At 48.6% G+C, this 17,551-nt stretch overlaps 1 protein-coding gene across 5 annotated transcripts in view; it reads right to left on the bottom strand.

The window, feature by feature from the left end:
* LOC142590620 (uncharacterized) overlaps nucleotides 1–17,551 on the bottom strand; it is a 328,406-nt gene that overhangs the window by 280,028 nt on the left and 30,827 nt on the right. For all 5 annotated transcript variants that reach the window (XM_075702951.1, XM_075702953.1, XM_075702954.1 and 2 more), the window contains exons 4-5: nucleotides 6,561–6,713; nucleotides 300–411 (exon numbers count right to left, since the gene is read on the bottom strand). In XM_075702951.1, the coding sequence (XP_075559066.1) occupies nucleotides 300–411; nucleotides 6,561–6,713 (265 nt within the window). The remainder of the gene's footprint in view (nucleotides 1–299; nucleotides 412–6,560; nucleotides 6,714–17,551) is intronic.

The following is a 17,551-nucleotide window of genomic DNA, read 5'->3' as shown; positions in this document are numbered from 1 at the left end:
GCAGTACAGTGGATGTGTGTGCTTCCTACACGCTGGAGAAATATTCCAAGCTCACACGGTCTCACTGTATTGCAAAATTGGAGCACGCACTTCCAAGACACATCAACTCGAATGCCGTTGGTAGGCAAAAAAAATGTGGATCGCTTGCAATCAAACTCACTAGTCGAGATGTCAAGCTGTCACTAGCATTCACTTTGACTCTTGCACTATTACCAAGTTCAAGACGGTACCCCGCCATATTTGAGACATGCACAAAAATCTAACAACCGCAACAAGAACTATCCCGATTCCGTACTTACGCCTGGAAGGACATTCGTCCGCTTCAGAGATGCTGGGAATACCACCCAGGCAAGCATGTCCAGAGGCATGGCCAACGTATCTTTGAACTTGACGGTAATCATGCTACCATTCCTGCAAAGTAAAAACATACGTTTTCTGCGAACTCTTCGGTGCGAAAGAAACAAGATCGAAAGAAGCGAAGCGTAAACACAAACAGTGAGCACGTGGCCTTCGACTGGGCAGTGGTGCTTTTAGAAGAGCTTTGGATGTATGCGCAGCCCACCACCTCTGCGCGCATTGAACCTGAGAAGAGGCGTTATATAGGCAGCTGACTGGAGTAACTTGTTCCATACCTTCAACTACGCATTTCGGACTCACATTCGAGGACGTAGCCGTCGCCACCAGATTTCTGGAAAGGCGCCTACTTGGATGGCGCCAGGGTTTACCTATACACTTACCTGGCCCCGTCCCCCATTGCGGTGGTCACCATGCTATTTGTGCTCTACATACATAGTGTTGCGTGTTCGACGGATAGAGTGTTACTCATAATGTTTGGTCTTTGTTGCTGGCTTTGAACTCTTTAATGCGTTTAGCATTCCTTGGATAATTCACGCACTTTCTGGGGGCTATCTATCTGTCTGTCGGCATGTGTGTCTGTCTGTCTGTATCTATTTATATATCTATCTATGCATGTTTCCATGTATGTCTGTAGCTAACCACTTTCCCGCCTCTGAGTAGTCAATGGTCGAATGGGTGCCGCGTGGAGCTGCTGTGCTGAACCAACCATCGGACCAACCTGGGTCACAGAGTTTGTGCCAACGTGCACATAAGGGCCGCTCTTCCATGACCGAACCTCTCTCACACCAACAGACTTCCCTGTAGGAGCGGGTAGGCCCCGCTGTTCGAAGAAAGACTTTCAGGCCGACTTGGAGTACTCGCTATGTGCCGCTCGGTGTGCGCTGGCCTCCAGTGAACCTCTTTTAATGTCAACATGAGTCGCTGGGTATGTGCAAGCAGGTGTGCGCTCCTCTTCGCTGAACACGGTAATTGGGTGTGTGTCACTGGGAATGTGCCAATCGAACACACGTCACACGATTTCCTCAAGAACAGCAGCCCGCCTCTTTAGGAGGCTTCTGCACAGATGCACTGGCTACGCGCTTTTCAATAAAGGCCTTTTCCGACACCGCCTCAGCGAGCTGCGCCATGAATGTACTAGGTATGCGCCGTTCTCCAATCAACCATTCGCAGACTTGAATTGCTAGTATGTGCCACTGAGTATGCGGAAATCAAGGAAAAAAATTAGCGCTCAGAGGAACCAGCGCGCCCCGCTTCGCGTATGGGAGGTCACGCGCGGACTTCGCAGCAGTGCCACTACACGGCGCAGCATTTCCAGAAAGAAGCGCAATTCAGGAGCCTTCTTGCTACGTGACGCGTTTCTAAGGCGTCATGCATTTCTGAGGCCGTGAGCAGGCTTCGCAGTGCTGGCGCCAGACGCCGTAGTGTTCATAGGAAAGCGCGAAAAAGGAATCCTGCTGCAGTACACGCCTCATACCTACTTCCTTTCGACGCTGGCAATACGCTGTCACTGGATTGATCCAGTGCTAACGTTATTACCGTCGACAGTCATCGTGAGGTCAGTTCCACCGTAATTTTTTTTTTTGCTGCACGTATGTTCCTTTACTGCAAGTGCTACTGTGATCCAATTTTTTCGAGTATTCTTGCGTGATTTGAATTTGCTTCACGCGTGCTAGCATGAATAGCAACGAGTGAGGTTGCTGACAATATGAGGACTTGCGAACATCTGAATGTGCTGCACAGTTCCTCGTCAATGAATGCGTGGAGCAAGTTCGCAACATCTCAAGAACCATATGATTATGAGAATGTTTAAATAAATGTTCTATTCCCTTCTGATTCACCAACCCCCCCCCCTCACCCCATACCACAAAAAGCCAAAAACATTCCGGCCAATCAAAAATTCATGACGCCTCCAAGAATTTTTTATTTAGCAGAAAAGCCACCAACTTGTCATCACGACAGACATCATCACCCCGCGCAAGTACTACTACTGCGATACTGTCGCGTGGGTAGTATATATCGTTCGTCTATTCGTCGTAGTTCGATGCGTTGGGGTTTGAAGCCTTCTTGTTAATGTGATTTATTTTTTCCAAGAACTTGCTCTGCAATATCGTGTAAAGAATTTTATTTATGGTACGTTCCGCAATAATACTTAGTCTTACTGGAGAACCCGAATGCCGCCATTCTATAGTTGTCGGGTCAGCCAATGCCTCCTTTACTAGATGCCTGCCGCGTGGTCCGGTAAACTCGGTTCCGCGCCCTCTCCCTTTTCTCGTCTCCCCGAAAAGGCAACGAGCGCTGCTCATGGCGAACGCCTGAAACCTAGATCACGTGCTGCGACCTCTTAGATTACCATGGCATCTGTCACCGTCTCTGAGGCCCGTGAGAACGCTCGCTACCAGGCGCATACGCATATCGGCGCTATCAACGAGCAGGTGGAAGCATCCTGCCGCCGCCGGAAGTTGAAAAGGCTACGAGTGCCGCCTCACGGAATTTACGCGGAACTAAGGGAACCACTGATGCAAGGGAAAAGCGAGCGACGCGGCGGGAATCTAGTTAAGGAGGCAGTGGGACAGCGCACTGAACGTAATAAACGTACACTTTCCACCAATTACTGCAACACTAAAATATCGCGTTGAGCGATGCACATGTGTGAAAGTGCCGATTCTGTGCTAAAATGATCAGGCGTGAGCTGAGAAAATGTGGGCACCTTTACGACAGTGCGTTCTCAAAACCTCCCTACCATTTTCATATCAAATACGTTTAGTCTCTCCGACACGAACAGCTCATCACTCTTCTTGACAGGAATAGCCAAGCCCACTGCTCGACAGGAACAGTTAATACACTCGGCTCGAGAGGGCGAAATGAATCCTTTGTTCAACAGGAAAACATGACCACATCCTCTGCACAGAAAAATCATCGCATTGCTCTACAGGAAGAACAGAAACGTACTGCATATGCAATGACAAAAGCTCTCAATAATAGATGTAAAGCACGAAACAAAACAAAAACCTAATTTGGCACTTTCGCTCACGGCGCTGACCTATCTGCTTACTATTTGCGTATAAAGTCAAAGTTCGCAACTTCACTGGGTAAAATTATTCATGCGAAAGTGACAGGTATCCTGGGAGTTTTGGTCTCTGTGTCAGTTTTCTTATGTGTTTACAACACCATCACAGCTGTTAAAGCCCGCTCTTGTCCCGATGACAACGTTTTGTATCTCGTTAGTGCTAATAATCAATACGACTAGCTGTCCAACACTTTCATACTTCTGTGAGTGAAATGCTAAATACAAAATGGCAATGCGAAAAACCGCAGCGATCAGGTTTACTAACAACAGTGCGCCTTTCTAATACACATAAAACTACATCTACAACATAGCGCGCCAACACAACGGACTACATTTACAGTTGATGTAATGTCGCACAAACATGTCGCTATCGGTGGGAATGCGCATAGAGAACATAGCAAACATAACTCTTATACGATCTGTAGTGGAATATGCCTCAATCTTTTCTACGATCCCGTTTCCACGCATTCCATATTGACAACCTTGAATGAGTGCGAAAAATTGACCTTTTAATTCAGTTAGCACCGATATGACCGCAACTTCTTACCCTCGTCATCGCACTCATCATTTGAAGCTCCAATCCTTGAGGCATGGACGCACATGTGGTCTCATTAACCGACTGGATTATATTTCATATAGAAAAATGTTCGATTCATGTGCTAAAACACACCGATAGGTGACTGCTTCTCAAGTGCGACGTTCTGGTCCTTCGAACGTTGGGCCGCTCAAGCGCCACTTCGATTCTTCCCGAATTTTACAGTAAAGCTGCATATGGCCAGGATCTGGCAGATCGTCTCCGGGAACAAATGATGCGTAGAACGAAAATTTTTCATACGTGGACCGATGCACAATATAGTTTCATACCGGATCGACCCGCAGCGGAGGTCAAGCAGGCGTTGAGCACTCCCCATACGTGTGCCGATCCGAAGATTAGTGCAATGCCAGGCCGACCCGCGGCGGAAGCGAAGCAGGCGTTGAGCACTCCCCATACGTGTGCCGATCCGAAGATTAGTGCAATGCCAGGCCGACCCGCGGCGGAAGCGAAGCAGGCGTTGAGCACTCCCCATACGTGTGCCGATCCGAAGATTAGTGCAATGCCAGGCCGACCCGCGGCGGAAGCGAAGCAGGCGTTGAGCACTCCCCATACGTGTGCCGATCCGAAGATTAGTGCAATGCCAGGCCGACCCGCGGCGGAAGCGAAGCAGGCGTTGAGCACTCCCCATACGTGTGCCGATCCGAAGATTAGTGCAATGCCAGGCCGACCCGCGGCGGAAGCGAAGCAGGCGTTGAGCCCTCCCCACAGGTGGCCCAATGCCGAAGATGGCGCAATGCCGCGGGCCGAGCCGCAGTGGAATCGAAGCAAGCGTTGAGCACTCCCTATACGTTCGCCGATCCGAAGACAGTGCAATACCCGCCGTGGTTGCTCGGTGGCTATCGTGTTGGGCTGCTGAGCACGAGGTCGCGGGATCGGATCCCGGCCGCGGCGGCCGCATTTCGATGGGGGCGAAAACACCCGTGCCCTTAGATTTAGGTGCACGTTAAAGAACCCCAGGTGGTCAAAATTTCCGGAGTCCTCCACTACGGCGTGCCTCATGATCAGAAAGTGGTTTCGGAACGTTAAACCCTATAAAAAAAAGACAGTGCAATCCCAGGCCGACCCACAGCGGAGGTGAAGCGGGCGTTAAGCGCTCCCCGCACGTGGCCCGATCGGGAAGATGGTGCAATGCCGCGCGCGAACCGCGGCGGAGGTGACGCAGGCGTTGAGCACACTCCATACGTGGACTGATCCCGAAGGTAGTGCAATACCGGGCCGTCCCGCGGCGGAGGCGGAGTGTAGTCTTTCCTAAAAAAAAATGTCTATTCATGCTTCTGTGTATATTTTCGGTTTGATGCTGATTTATTGAATTATACCTGTCTGTTCACTTTTTACTTGCTTCTATTAAGTTTTCAAAAAGAAGTATTTGATAATTTACCAAACTATGACTTGGCTGTCATAATGGGCTTTAACGACAATTCTTGTTCTTGGGGCAGATAGCACAGTTGAAGACATTGAGCTCTCAGAGGCAATTCACTTGAAGCGACTTTGGCAACAGAGATAAGTTTCGACATAAGCCTCGCGATAATTTCAGCATCATGTGCCACTGCTCCACTGCAGTGCAGGATAAAAAAAAAAGCGGTTCAGCGCCTACATTGGTAACGTATATCTCTAAACTGGGCGGCTGTAACGTAACGGTATTTCAAACTTTTTAATACCATTTGTGCAATCTAGCTTCCAGGATTATTAGTCGAATCTCGTTCGGGTTATTCGCCTCGAAAGCAAACAAAAGTCCCCTCCATTAAACGAAGAGAATGCTGCATTGGCCTGTTCAAACAACGCTGGTACGCGACGATCGATGCTTGCATCGGCAGTTACGTAAATTAAATGCCAGGAAAATGCAGCAAAACAGATGGAAAAGCTTTGTGCCATAGCGCCCTTGGTGTGTATAAATTGGGCTGCGAATGCGTCAGGCTTTGTAAATCACCGGATGGGATTCCTATATTTCAATGTGTGCCCTGAAGTAGTTGGACGAAAACAAAGTTAATTAGTTAGCTTCTGCAAAAAATTCACTTGTGAGTTTTGGTGTTTTTTTTTCGTGCAAGCAATCTTAGCAATTTTGCGCAGTCTAGCTCACGAATAAAACAAGCAGTTGCAACGGTGCACAGTAGGTGCGCCATGCCATTGTCTTTACGATTAGAGCCTGTAGGGTCTTCGTCATCCTTTGCTTATTTCCACTACAGAACAAAGGCCTATCCCAGCAATATTCAATTAGAGATGTCTGGCGCTACCTGACTCTAAGTGGTGCCTCCAAATTTGTTAATTTCATCATACCGCCTAATTATCCGCAGTCTTCAACTGCACTTCCCTTCGCCTGGTCGCCATTCTGTAACTCGAATGGACCATCGGTTATCTGTCCTACGCATTGCGTGGCCTTCCCAGCTCAATTTTATTGCTATTAAAGTCGACTGTAATATCGACTGCCCCTGTTTGCTATCAAAGGCTATTATATGACCCAAAACTACGAGCTCATCAGAGGCAAGTGAACGTCACGGGCGAAGGGCATTGTGTCGCTGGAAATGGAGTGCTCGCAGTACTCACACTTCGGGCTGTCCGTCCAAGGCCGCATTCGCGACGGCTATGTGCCCCTCGGGAATCTGCAGCGTGAGCGCCACTGGAATGTTCCAGCCGGTCCTCTCGAAGCACGGGAAGGCGGCGTGCGCCTCGCGTTTCTTGAGCTCCATCTTGGCGACCCTGAGCCAGTAGAAAACGAGGCGCCATTTTGTGCGAAAAGATTTTTACCCTGTTACCTAACCGAGTGAGAGCGTTGATTGCAGCTATTATAACAGACATTGCCAAGCTGCCAAAAAATAGCTGTAGTCTCGAGGTCACACGCTTTCCTTTGCTTGCCGGAAAGGACGTGTTTTTCGTTGCGCATTCGAATTTTGCCGCTTTCAGATGTTCTTCAACGTTTATAGATTCTATTCGTAATCACTTGTTGTGATAGTTGCGCCCTCACCACTTATGTTCGTAATCAATTCCTGATTAACAGGAGTGAGATTGGAGACCACTGTTCGGAACGCCCGTTCACTTTCCTATCATCCGATTGACCTAGGTTGCGCGAACGTCGTCAGCCACGAGGCTCAGCCACGCTTTTGCTGCGGTCAAACCGACGACACGCTCCTGTTCATCATTCCGAAACCAAGCACGTCGTCTGCTGAGACCACAACGCGAAGAGACGTGTTCCGTTCGAGCGACCAAGGGCGCTCGCTTAGAGACCGTCTCCGCATTGCACGTCTGGTGGCAGGGTCTCTACCAAGCTGACATTTCCAAATTCTCCGAGTTTTCCAGGTTTTCCCTCAGTGCCTTGCAATATTCCCTGAGTGACATTGAACTTCCTTTTATGTGAAGGCGGACTGACACCATGTCGCCCGATGCTGCCATTCTCTAATAAGCACGCTAAAAAATTAAAAGAAAACAACTTAATCCAGTTTGAACAATAGTAATAAGTAGTGCTTATTTTATTCAACAAGGAAACTGAAAGGTGGGGTTAGTAACATGCACAGTGAATAAAATAACTTCGAAGAAAAATGGTAAAACCCATTGCAAATCGAGTTGAACATTTAAGTACGAATAAGCAGGAAATGCATACAGGAGCGACTATTTTCGAATGTGAGAAGCCCATTGCTCTGACGCCTGAGCTTTCTCACAAGTGAGATCCACTCTCAAAAGTTGGTAAGTCAACCTCAACTGCCCTGACATACTTACAGCCCGCGTACAACCAAACAGTGTTGCGTTTCACTGCTTTAAAGAGTTTATTTTGGCTTGTATGAGGGACACCTGCATCTCTGCGTCAGCCAATACTTTTTTGAGCTCAAGCTCCTTCAAAGAAGCGGCGGGACTCTTCATTTCCACTTCATACCTCAATGTGTAGGTCATTTCTGTTCTCATCCTCCTCCATCCGCGCGTTCGCCACACGCACCACTTGAAGCATCCCCTTGGTCAGTTTCACAGTTACCGTACAGTTTTTCGGACTTCCTAGGGGTCGCGAAAACGTCCGGAAAATGCGGCAATTCGAAAATAATGAATCATGTCTCTTACTAGCCAGGGCTCTAATCTCCACAGGCACATCAGAAAAAGCTCTGAAGGCCTTGCAGTACATTTGGCACATCGGAGCCCGTACTGTAACAGGAGATGGCAGGTGCACGCGTCTGTAATTAAGGAATACATACTGTGTCCCTTGACAATTGCCCCTTCCCACGCCTGTTGCGCTTTGCCGCAACACTTTTGCGTGCGCTTCACCGCATAACAATGCTGTAGGAAGACGAGTCTGACTTTCGGGAACCGGCAGTATGCAACGCGCCGTGCTCTCCGAGCTTCGCAGCCATTCGCGATGAGCACAAAGGCGGAGTCGCTTCTACCCGTTGCTGACAGCAGCGAATTCTTCCATTGAAAAACACTGCACAGGACGGCAAGAAAATAGCGAACTTCGAAGCAGTTAGGCCTAGCGTTGCCGCGGTGGTGGCTATGGCTGCCAGCGGATCTGCGTGCGAGATCGCCGGTTCGAGGCGGCAAGGTAATAAAAATGGCGGCGGTGGTGGTGGCTTTGATTAATGCAGTTTCGGACATGCGGGGACGGCAAAAATTCCGGAAAGTCGGACGGCGAAAGGTTCTCACGTCCGAAATTTCAGACGTTCTCGTACATTGACTCTATGGGCTACGTTGCGGTGCCGCGAAGCCGTCCGAATTATCTGGCGTCAAGAAAGTCTGTCGTTGACTGTAGAATGGCAACTCCTCCAGTGGACGACTCGGCGTCAAAGAGGATTCGTTACGATTCCTTTATCACTCGAGCCAGCATTACCGCGAGTTTCGTTCCCTTTCAACAAAATTACTGCTCGTTTTTCCTTATTGAAGCACAAATTCCCTGAGTTTTCCCTGAGTATTTTCAGACTATTCAAAATCCCTGAGAATTCTCGGTTCTCCCGGTTTTCCCGGTTGGTAGACACCCTGGTGGATTCGATCGGATCCAAACGGCGGCTGCAGCTACGGAATCGCACGTTCGCATCCATTGCATAGTCCAGTTAAGAAAATGGTGCTTGCAATGGGCGCCTCGGTTGTTGCGTTAGCGTTACTCGAGGAGGAAGGACAGCGTTTGGAGGTTCGAAAGTCGCTTTAAGCGATAGCAGAGAGCGAATTCCGGCGTCGCTTTCGTTTCTAGAAACGAATAGAGCGTTGAAAAGTTCCCTATCATGCGCCGAGAACCAGGGGCCCAGTCGGACATTGCTGTCCGATGACAAGTTGCTTCTTGAAAAGCGTGCCCCTGCTCCCGTCTTTTCTTTTTCGCTGTGCGCGATACCACGAAGCGACTAAATGCGGCCACGAAAAACTAATAATAATGAATTGTAGCAGTCATACGTACTACTATTTTAGAATTTGTTTAGGCCGTGAGAAGAAACAAATACATTTCTTATTATAAATATTTTTTATTATATTCAAGAAACATTGAGTTTTGTATATTGTACCCAAGCAGACGATAACTCATGCATGTCAACTTCCAGGGAGCTCACCGTTTGCCGACTGGCTTCTCTCTCTCACCCGTTGTAAAAAACATTTAATGCAGCCCACTTTGTGAAGTAGAAGCGACTAGTCGAATGCGTTCTCTTCTGAAAAAAGATCTCCGATCGCGCCCCAGATCGTTATCTTGTACCCAATCAAGATTTTTACTTACCACCATTACGTCACGCCTCGGATTGTCTCCGTCACTCAATCTTAGCGGAAATATGTGAATGGACGTCGAAGCTCAACATCGAGGCCATTTTTTATAGGAATGCAGTTATACGTTGGTCTTACAATGTCAATGGCAACCGAAAATTATTAACAAATCCCGGGCTCATACTACTACCATTAATTTATTCGAGAGCGAGACGTACGCAGATCTTGCCCTCCCATTCATTGCAGACAGCAATGTCGTTCACAAATCTTGTGTTCCACCATAAAAGCGTCCATCCTTCCTCACCGTTTCATTTCCTTTTTCTGCCGAATTCCGGGACTTTGGAGCGCATGTGAACAGTTGTGCATGCAATGGCGGAAGGGCTTCGCAAAAAGAAATGGCCGAAAACTGCTCGAATGGCTGCGAGGCACCGCAAAAGGCATACGGAAACCACTGCAGCAATTTGCGAGGGCACGACGATTACTCGAAAAAAAAAGTGGGTAATGTGGAGCTTGGAGCATTATGCGAGTGCGATTATTACGCGAGTACACACAATATATCTTTGTACTAGAAGACCACCAGGAGCGTAGCAAGGGGGGGGGGGGAGCTTATAGGGCTTCAGCCCCCGCCTGAAATTGTTTCGTGCTGTCCATGCACCGCCGACCAAAGCAACCCCCTGCACCGGGAATCATTCTGGATTTTGTCTAGAAGGTCTTTTTCACGCACGAAAATACATTTCACCGCAAAGATTGCCAACTCGGGCTGGATTTCGCGGCAACGCCTTGTCAGGATTGGGGGCTCAATCCCATCGCTCGTGATCCGTTGTCAAGATTGGGGTCCGGCATGATTTCGAAGGTAGCTGGCCCATGCCGTCGTCCAACTTATCCACGCTGAGGACGTTGATGAAGGGAAGCACTGCTTGTCATCGAGAACGAGGAATATGGGTTTATTCACAGTATTTATATCAGTCTAACATGAGTGTTTGAGAAAGTACATCAGTCTAACATGACTGATTGAGAAAGTCTCAGTCCAACATGACTGCTTAAGAGAAGTGTGTCGAGCATCCGCACAACGGCAGTTTTTAAACACTCGGTCCTCCCCCGATGCAAGGTGATGCGAACGTTCGTTTAGTTATCGCAAAGTAGCCGCCTCTTTACACACACACGCGCGCACACACGCATACACGCATACACACACGTATTTACGTCCGAAACCGACACCACACGAACTTCATAGAACTCGGAGCCGTTCCGGGTGGCGCGTTGTCTTGCGTCTTGGTCGGGGCGTGGGAAGGAGCGAAAAACGGCGTTCCTGCGGCAACTCGCACACCCGTAGCAGATCAGGTCCGCGTTGGGGAGTTTGGTAACAATAGTTAGCCCGCCGAACTCATTCCGTCACAACGGCGATGAGGCTAGTGGTTGGCGGCGGTTTCAGCACACAGCCTCCTTCATCGAACGCATCCTAGCTGAAGCGACGGAGAGTGGAGGATGCGCGTATTGTTCCCCGACACAAAGTCGATTTAGTCACGCTGTGGCTAGAGGTTGGCGGCGATGCTCCCGAGATGTTGCTTCCACAGTCGCAACTGGTTGGCCAAATTTGCACTGCAGCTGGCCGTTCTTAACAGCGCCTCCATGGCCCGGAAAATCTCGACTGTCTAGCGCGACAACCGCTGGGCAGGAAGAGAACGGCTGGTAGCCAGGGGGTGATTGATGCCTTGGCTCGCAGCGACCACTTGTGTATTGATGTCACCGCCCCAAAACTTCCAACAAGGACAAGCAACTGCAAAATGAACCCCACAACACGGCTCTGCGCCGAGATGACGTACCTTGGCTCTCACTTTAGATCCGCTAGGCTTCAAAAAAAAAAAAAAAAACATCGGTGCAGAAACAAAAAAAAATGCTGCATTTCGCTATGCCAATTTCTGAAGCAATTTCGTGCTGACAAATTCAGCAATAAGGGCAGGAATCCTGCTAAATGAGAGGAGATCTTCTTGGCTTAAAAAAATTAACACTAGTAACCCTAAAATTTACGCGGGACCCTCAAACGCAGAATTCAAATTAGCCTGCTCAGTCCATCCGCATTGCTATGCAACTTTCCCGTCTTATATCTAAGGCAGAAGTTGTATCTTGGAGAGTGAGGCTCCATCGGAGCAAGCGGCCATTTTTGTGTGACATATGATTGAGCCCCGTCAGAGGACAGTGGTCGGTCTCGAAAATGAACTTCGCTCCGTACAAGTAACATGACAACTTCTGGGCGGCCCAAACTAAACAAGCGCATTCCTTCTCTGAAGCGCTGTAGGCTTCCTCTCTTACATTTAGTTTACGACTGGCATAGAGGATAGGATGCTCCTCGTTATCCTCGCCGACCTGACTAAGTACCACGCCCATACCTCTGTCACTTGCGTCGCATTGAACTATGAATTCCTTTGTGTAATCTGGCGCGCGAAGCACAGGACCAGAAACCAATCGCGTTTTCAAACTTTGGAAAGCGTTCTCTTTGTGCTTATCCCAGTGTACGCTACTCGGTGCTCCCTTTCGGAGGGCGTCCGTTAATAGACTTTCCATTTGCGAGTAATTCGGAATGTACCGTCGATAGTACTCCACAAGTCCCAAGAATGAACGAAGGTCTGTTTTCGTGCGCGGCTGAGAAAATTCTCCAATCGTAGCTATTTTCAGCTCGGCCGGCCATCTCATGCCTTGGCCGACAACATGGCCCAGATAGGTAAGCTGTGAACAACGAAACCTACACTTTCCCGCTTTCATCGTTAAGTCGGCTTCCCTCAACCGTGAGAACACCTGTTTGAGGTGCGATACGTGCTGTTCCCAGCTGTCCGAAAAAATTGCTACATCATCAAGATAGGGCAAGGTGAACTCCTGCAAGTCTTTTAGGACAATATCCATTAACTAAACGAAGCTAAACGGCGCGTTCTTCAGCCCGAAGCTGAGTGAGAGAGGGCGAAAAGTGCCTACAGGCGGCATAGCGGCTGGCACTTTCTGAAAGGGGAACTTGCCAGTACCCCGCACTAGATCTATAGTTGAAATGTATTTAGCAGCGCTAACTCTTTCAATTCCTTCCTTAATGTCGGGTATGGGGTAGAGCTGATCCCTAGTGATGGCATTTAACATCCTGTAGTCAACACACGGACGAGGGTTCTTGTTAGGGGTTTCTACCAGTACTAGCGGTGACGTGTAGTCACTCTCAGCGGGCTCAATAACTCCCAACTCTAGCATGCGCTGTATCTCTGCCTCCATAATCTCTGTCTTGGAGGCACCCTGTAAGGCTTTGATCTTACTGGTTCGGTTGATGTCAGCTCAATTTCATGCGTTATTAGTTCGGTTCTACCCGGCCGATTGCTGAATCTGTCGAGATATTCCCCTAACACCTCTTTGAGCTCATCTAGCTGCTCGGGTCTTAGAGTGTGCGAGCTTACCGAGTGTTTTACTTCTTCTTCTAGGCCGATTTCAGAGTTGGAGGTCGTCTTATACTCCTTAAACATGGTACTAGTGCCATCCTGCTCTTTGATGGTATAGTTAACGACTCCGCTCCGCTTTATCTTTATCGCATTCCTCTCTCTCTCTTTCCCGTTCTTCTCTGTCCCGTTGTTCTCTGTCCCGTTCTCCTCTTTCTCTTTCCCGTTTCTCTCTCTTTTTGAGAAGTTCCAATCCCATTTCAATTTCTTCCTCGCTGGCCTGATTGGAAATTAGCTCCAATAATTCCGATTTTAGCATTTCCTTGCGTACATCTAGGCCAAGTGTCTCACCAACAATCAACAATTCATCTCTCAGCAGTGTCCTTAACTCCATGACTGCTCCTTTACTGCCTTGATTCTGCTCTCTAAATCTAGCTAGGAAAACACAACCTAGCTAACAATCAACAATCCAGCTTCCCTACTGTTCTAAACAGAACAACCAAAAAATGAAGCCTAGAGAGTCAAAGCAAGATCCAAGCACTCACCGCAGATACAGCACCACGTCGCAAAGTCTATCTCACCGCTGTCAGCCAGTTGTCAGGTTTGGGGGCTCAATCACATCCCTCGTGATCCGTTGTCAAGATTGGATCCGGCATGAATTCGAAGGTAGCTGGCCCATGCCGTCGTCCAACTTATCCACGCTGAGGACGATGAAGGGAAGCACTGCTTCTCACCGAGAACGAGGAATATGGGTTTATTTACAGCATTTATATCAGTCTAACATGACTGTTTGAGAAAGTACATCAGTCTAACATGACTGCTTGAGAGAGAGTCTCAGTTCAACATGACTGCTTAAGAGAAGTGTGTCGAGCATCCGCACAACGGCAGTTTTTAAACACTCGGTCCTCCCCCGATACAAGGTGATGCGAACGTTCGTTTAGTCATCGCAAAGTAGCCGCCTCTCCGCGGCACGGTTTACACACACACGCACACACGCATACACACACGTGTTTACGGTCGGAAACCCACCCCATCCCCATCCCCAGTGTAGGGTAGCAAACCGGAGACTCATATCTGGTTAACCTCCCTGCCTTTCCTCTTCATTCCCTCTCTCTCCAAGCCGTTCCGGCTGGCGCGTTGTCTTGCGTCTTGGTCGGGGCGTGGGAAGGAGCAAAAAACGGCGTTCCCGCGGCAACTCGCGCACCCGTAGCAGATCAGGTCCGCGTTGGGGAGTTTGGTAACAATAGTTGGCCCGCCGAACTCATTCCGTAACAACGGCGATGAGGCTAGTGGTTGGCGGCGGTTTCAGCACAAAGCCTGCTTCATCGAACGCATCCTAGCTGAAGCGACGGAGAGTGGAGGAGGCGCGTATTGTTCCCCGACACAAAGTCGATTTAGTCACGCTGTGGCTAGAGGTTGGCGGCGATGCTCCCTAGATGTTGATTCCACAGTCGCAACTGGTTGGCAAAACTTGCACTGCAGCTGGCCGTTCTTAACAGCCTGTGCACCTGGAGTCACATAATGCAAGGATTCCCATCCGAGCACGAAGTTTCAAGGGCGTTTTGATGGCGAGCGGGCTCGTAGCTGCATATCGTAGAGGCCGCGGAATCTACGGCGCGCATGGTTGTCACTTCTGAAACTTCATGGGTATAAAGTTCTCATAAACTTTTGATGTGAAAGGTGCAATGACATTTTCCAAAGTTGGGCTTTAGATTTTCAATTGCGTAACTTTGTGGGTTTAATGTTGTTATAAGCATTCGACACCAAAGGTTCATTGACTTTTCTAAAATCTTGCATCGGAAAATGCAACGAGACAAGCCAAATCAGCCCACTATTAGACAAGTTGACAAAGCACGCAGCGAGGTCACGTCACGTATAAAAAATCTATGTCACGTATAAAAAAATTTTTTTTTCATCTACGCCAAAGCATCCATGTCAAGACACTAAAGCCAGCCAAGCTAAGTACGTTCGTATTAATTTTTTCTAATTTGACTTTTATTTCCGAAGACACATTGAGCCTCTTCTATTTCATTTTTTTTTCTCGCTACCCTATCCGCGGGCTGCCAGAGCCAGCCAGAGCGCATGCGTTTTTCTGGTGTTGACCCGACCACTGCGCGGCGCACTTTGGTGCGCGTTCGGTTTCCTCTGCCCGAATGAATTTTCGCCTGGCAAAGTTTTGGACGCTTTCTGGCTAGCAGAGTAGAAAAGATAACAGTGGTCGCTCGCCGCCATCACTGTGGGGACTCGACGGATTGCACCGCGTTCGCTTGAGCGCAACCTCTCCGGAAAGTCTTGTCTCGCCGGTGTAGGATACCGAGAAGTATATGTATGGGCTCTCGGTGGACCAAGCGTCTCACGCTTTCTTTGATATTCCTAAGGAAGCCACATTAGGTGCACAAAGTAGGCATTCGATTGTGGCCAACATACTATGCGTTTGTTGATTTCGGTGGCCACGCCCCTCAAGAGGAAGAAAAAAACACATTGTTGCGGCGCAGCGAATTGTCGCATGTTGAAAGTTCGATTTTGATACTTCTTTTGCGGAAAGTAATGGGCCACAGGACGCTTCAGTTGCCAGATATTCTCATTATATTATTGCGATAGCAATTATACGGACGATCCAGCCGCATTCATGCCGTCGCCGTCACCCTCATGTTTCAGATAAAGTCCAAGGGTGATAACATCGTGACATCGCGCCACATGGTGTATGTGCGAGGGAAAGCGTAGGGGGGGGGGGGGGGGGGAATGGGTGAGCCGACGATGTTGGCTCAGCCTTGTGTGCGCAAAGGAGAAAACAGGGAGCAAGCGAGCCGCCTTCCGTCGCGGGCTACACATCGAGAGAAGTGGGAGGAGGGTTGCCGGGCCTTAGGATTCTGTGATCTGTGAATCTGTGATTGCGCAACATGTTTATTTGCCTTGTTTGACACATTATAACATTGGCATTCTGCTTAAATACGTAGATTTATTCCAGACTTATACGTATATTTAAATATCTTGTTGCGAGGTTTTGTGTATACGTGCAGTGAGCTTTGTTTCCAGTGACACTTTTTGCCCTTTATCAAGCTGCATTTTCGCACTTGTATGTTCTATTGTATCTTCGCGTTTCTAATGTATGAGGGCGAGTCAAATGAAAGTGAGGCAACCCACCACGCGCAATAATGGTTCGGTTCATTATCTGCGAGGCATGCGCGTAGCACACAACCATCTTCCATTTACAACAATGACATGCAGGTGTGAGGATATATGTTCATTAAGGCTCTCATACACTGGGTTGAACATGGTTGTGGGACGTAATGGACGCTGCAGAAGTTGAGCAGCGGGATGTTGTGAGGTTTTGACAGCTGAAGGTCTTTACTTAAAAGAAATTAGTCGCCGTAGGGCTGCCGTGTACGTTGAACATTGCATTTCATTGGCCACTGTGAAGCGTTGGAGCAAACGGCTCAAAGAAGGACGTGGAAGTTGCAAAGACAATCCAAGACCGGGCCAAAGTCACCGTGCAAGCACCCCCAATACAATTTCAAAGGTTGATGAGCTGATTAGACAAGAACGGAGGATAAGCATCGATGAACTGGCAGAGCGTGCGAACATCAACCACGCTTCTGTTCATACCATAATTCATGAACGTCTCGGTTATCGGCTCTTCTGTGTGCAATGGATGCCCAAGATTTTGAACCACCACCAGTTCTGCGCTGCCTTGACTCATCTGCTCCGGTATCACAACAATCGCGACGACTTCTTGTCTGCAATTGTGATCAGGGATGAACCATGGTGCGACTACTACGAGCCTGAAACACGATGGAAAAGCTTACAGTGGAAATATTCGAATTCACCACCCCCAAAGGAAGCAAAACCGTCATTTCCGCTGGAAAGGTGTTATTGACTTTCTTTTTTTCGATCGTCAGGGGCCATTACTGATAGAATTTGCTAAAGGCGGAGAGACTATCAATTGTTTCCGATACTGTGAAACGCTGGATCGTCTGCGTGTCGCAATCAAGAACAAACGACGTGGAAAAGTGACGAATGGGTCATCTTGTTCCACGACATGGCTATGGTGTTGGGCTGTTGAGCACGAGGTCGCGGAAACGGATCCCGGCCACGGCGGCCGCATTTCGATGGGGGCGAAAGGCGAAAACACCCATCTACTTAGATTTAGATGCACGTTAAAGAACCCCATGTGGTCGAAATTTGCGGAGTCCTCCACTACGGCGCGCTTCATAATCAGAAAATGGTTTTGGCAAGGTAAACCCCATAATTAATTTTTCATTGTTTCACGACAATGCTCGTCCTCACGTCGCTGATGTGGTTAATACAAAACTGGCAAAGTTCAAGTGGGAAACGCTGCAACATCCCCCATACAACTGAGACCTGTCGCCTTGCGGCTTCCACATTTTGGGACATATGAAAAACAGCTCCAGTGAACCAGATTCGTGCCAGATGATGACGTGAAAGAGTCAGTTACAGACTTTTTGAAGCAGC

This window comes from Dermacentor variabilis, chromosome 8, assembly GCF_050947875.1.
Source record: "Dermacentor variabilis isolate Ectoservices chromosome 8, ASM5094787v1, whole genome shotgun sequence".
In the NCBI taxonomy this organism is placed as follows: domain Eukaryota; kingdom Metazoa; phylum Arthropoda; class Arachnida; order Ixodida; family Ixodidae; genus Dermacentor; species Dermacentor variabilis.
The sequence above is the reverse complement of the archived record's forward strand: the minus strand, read 5'-3'. Positions and strand labels throughout refer to the sequence as shown.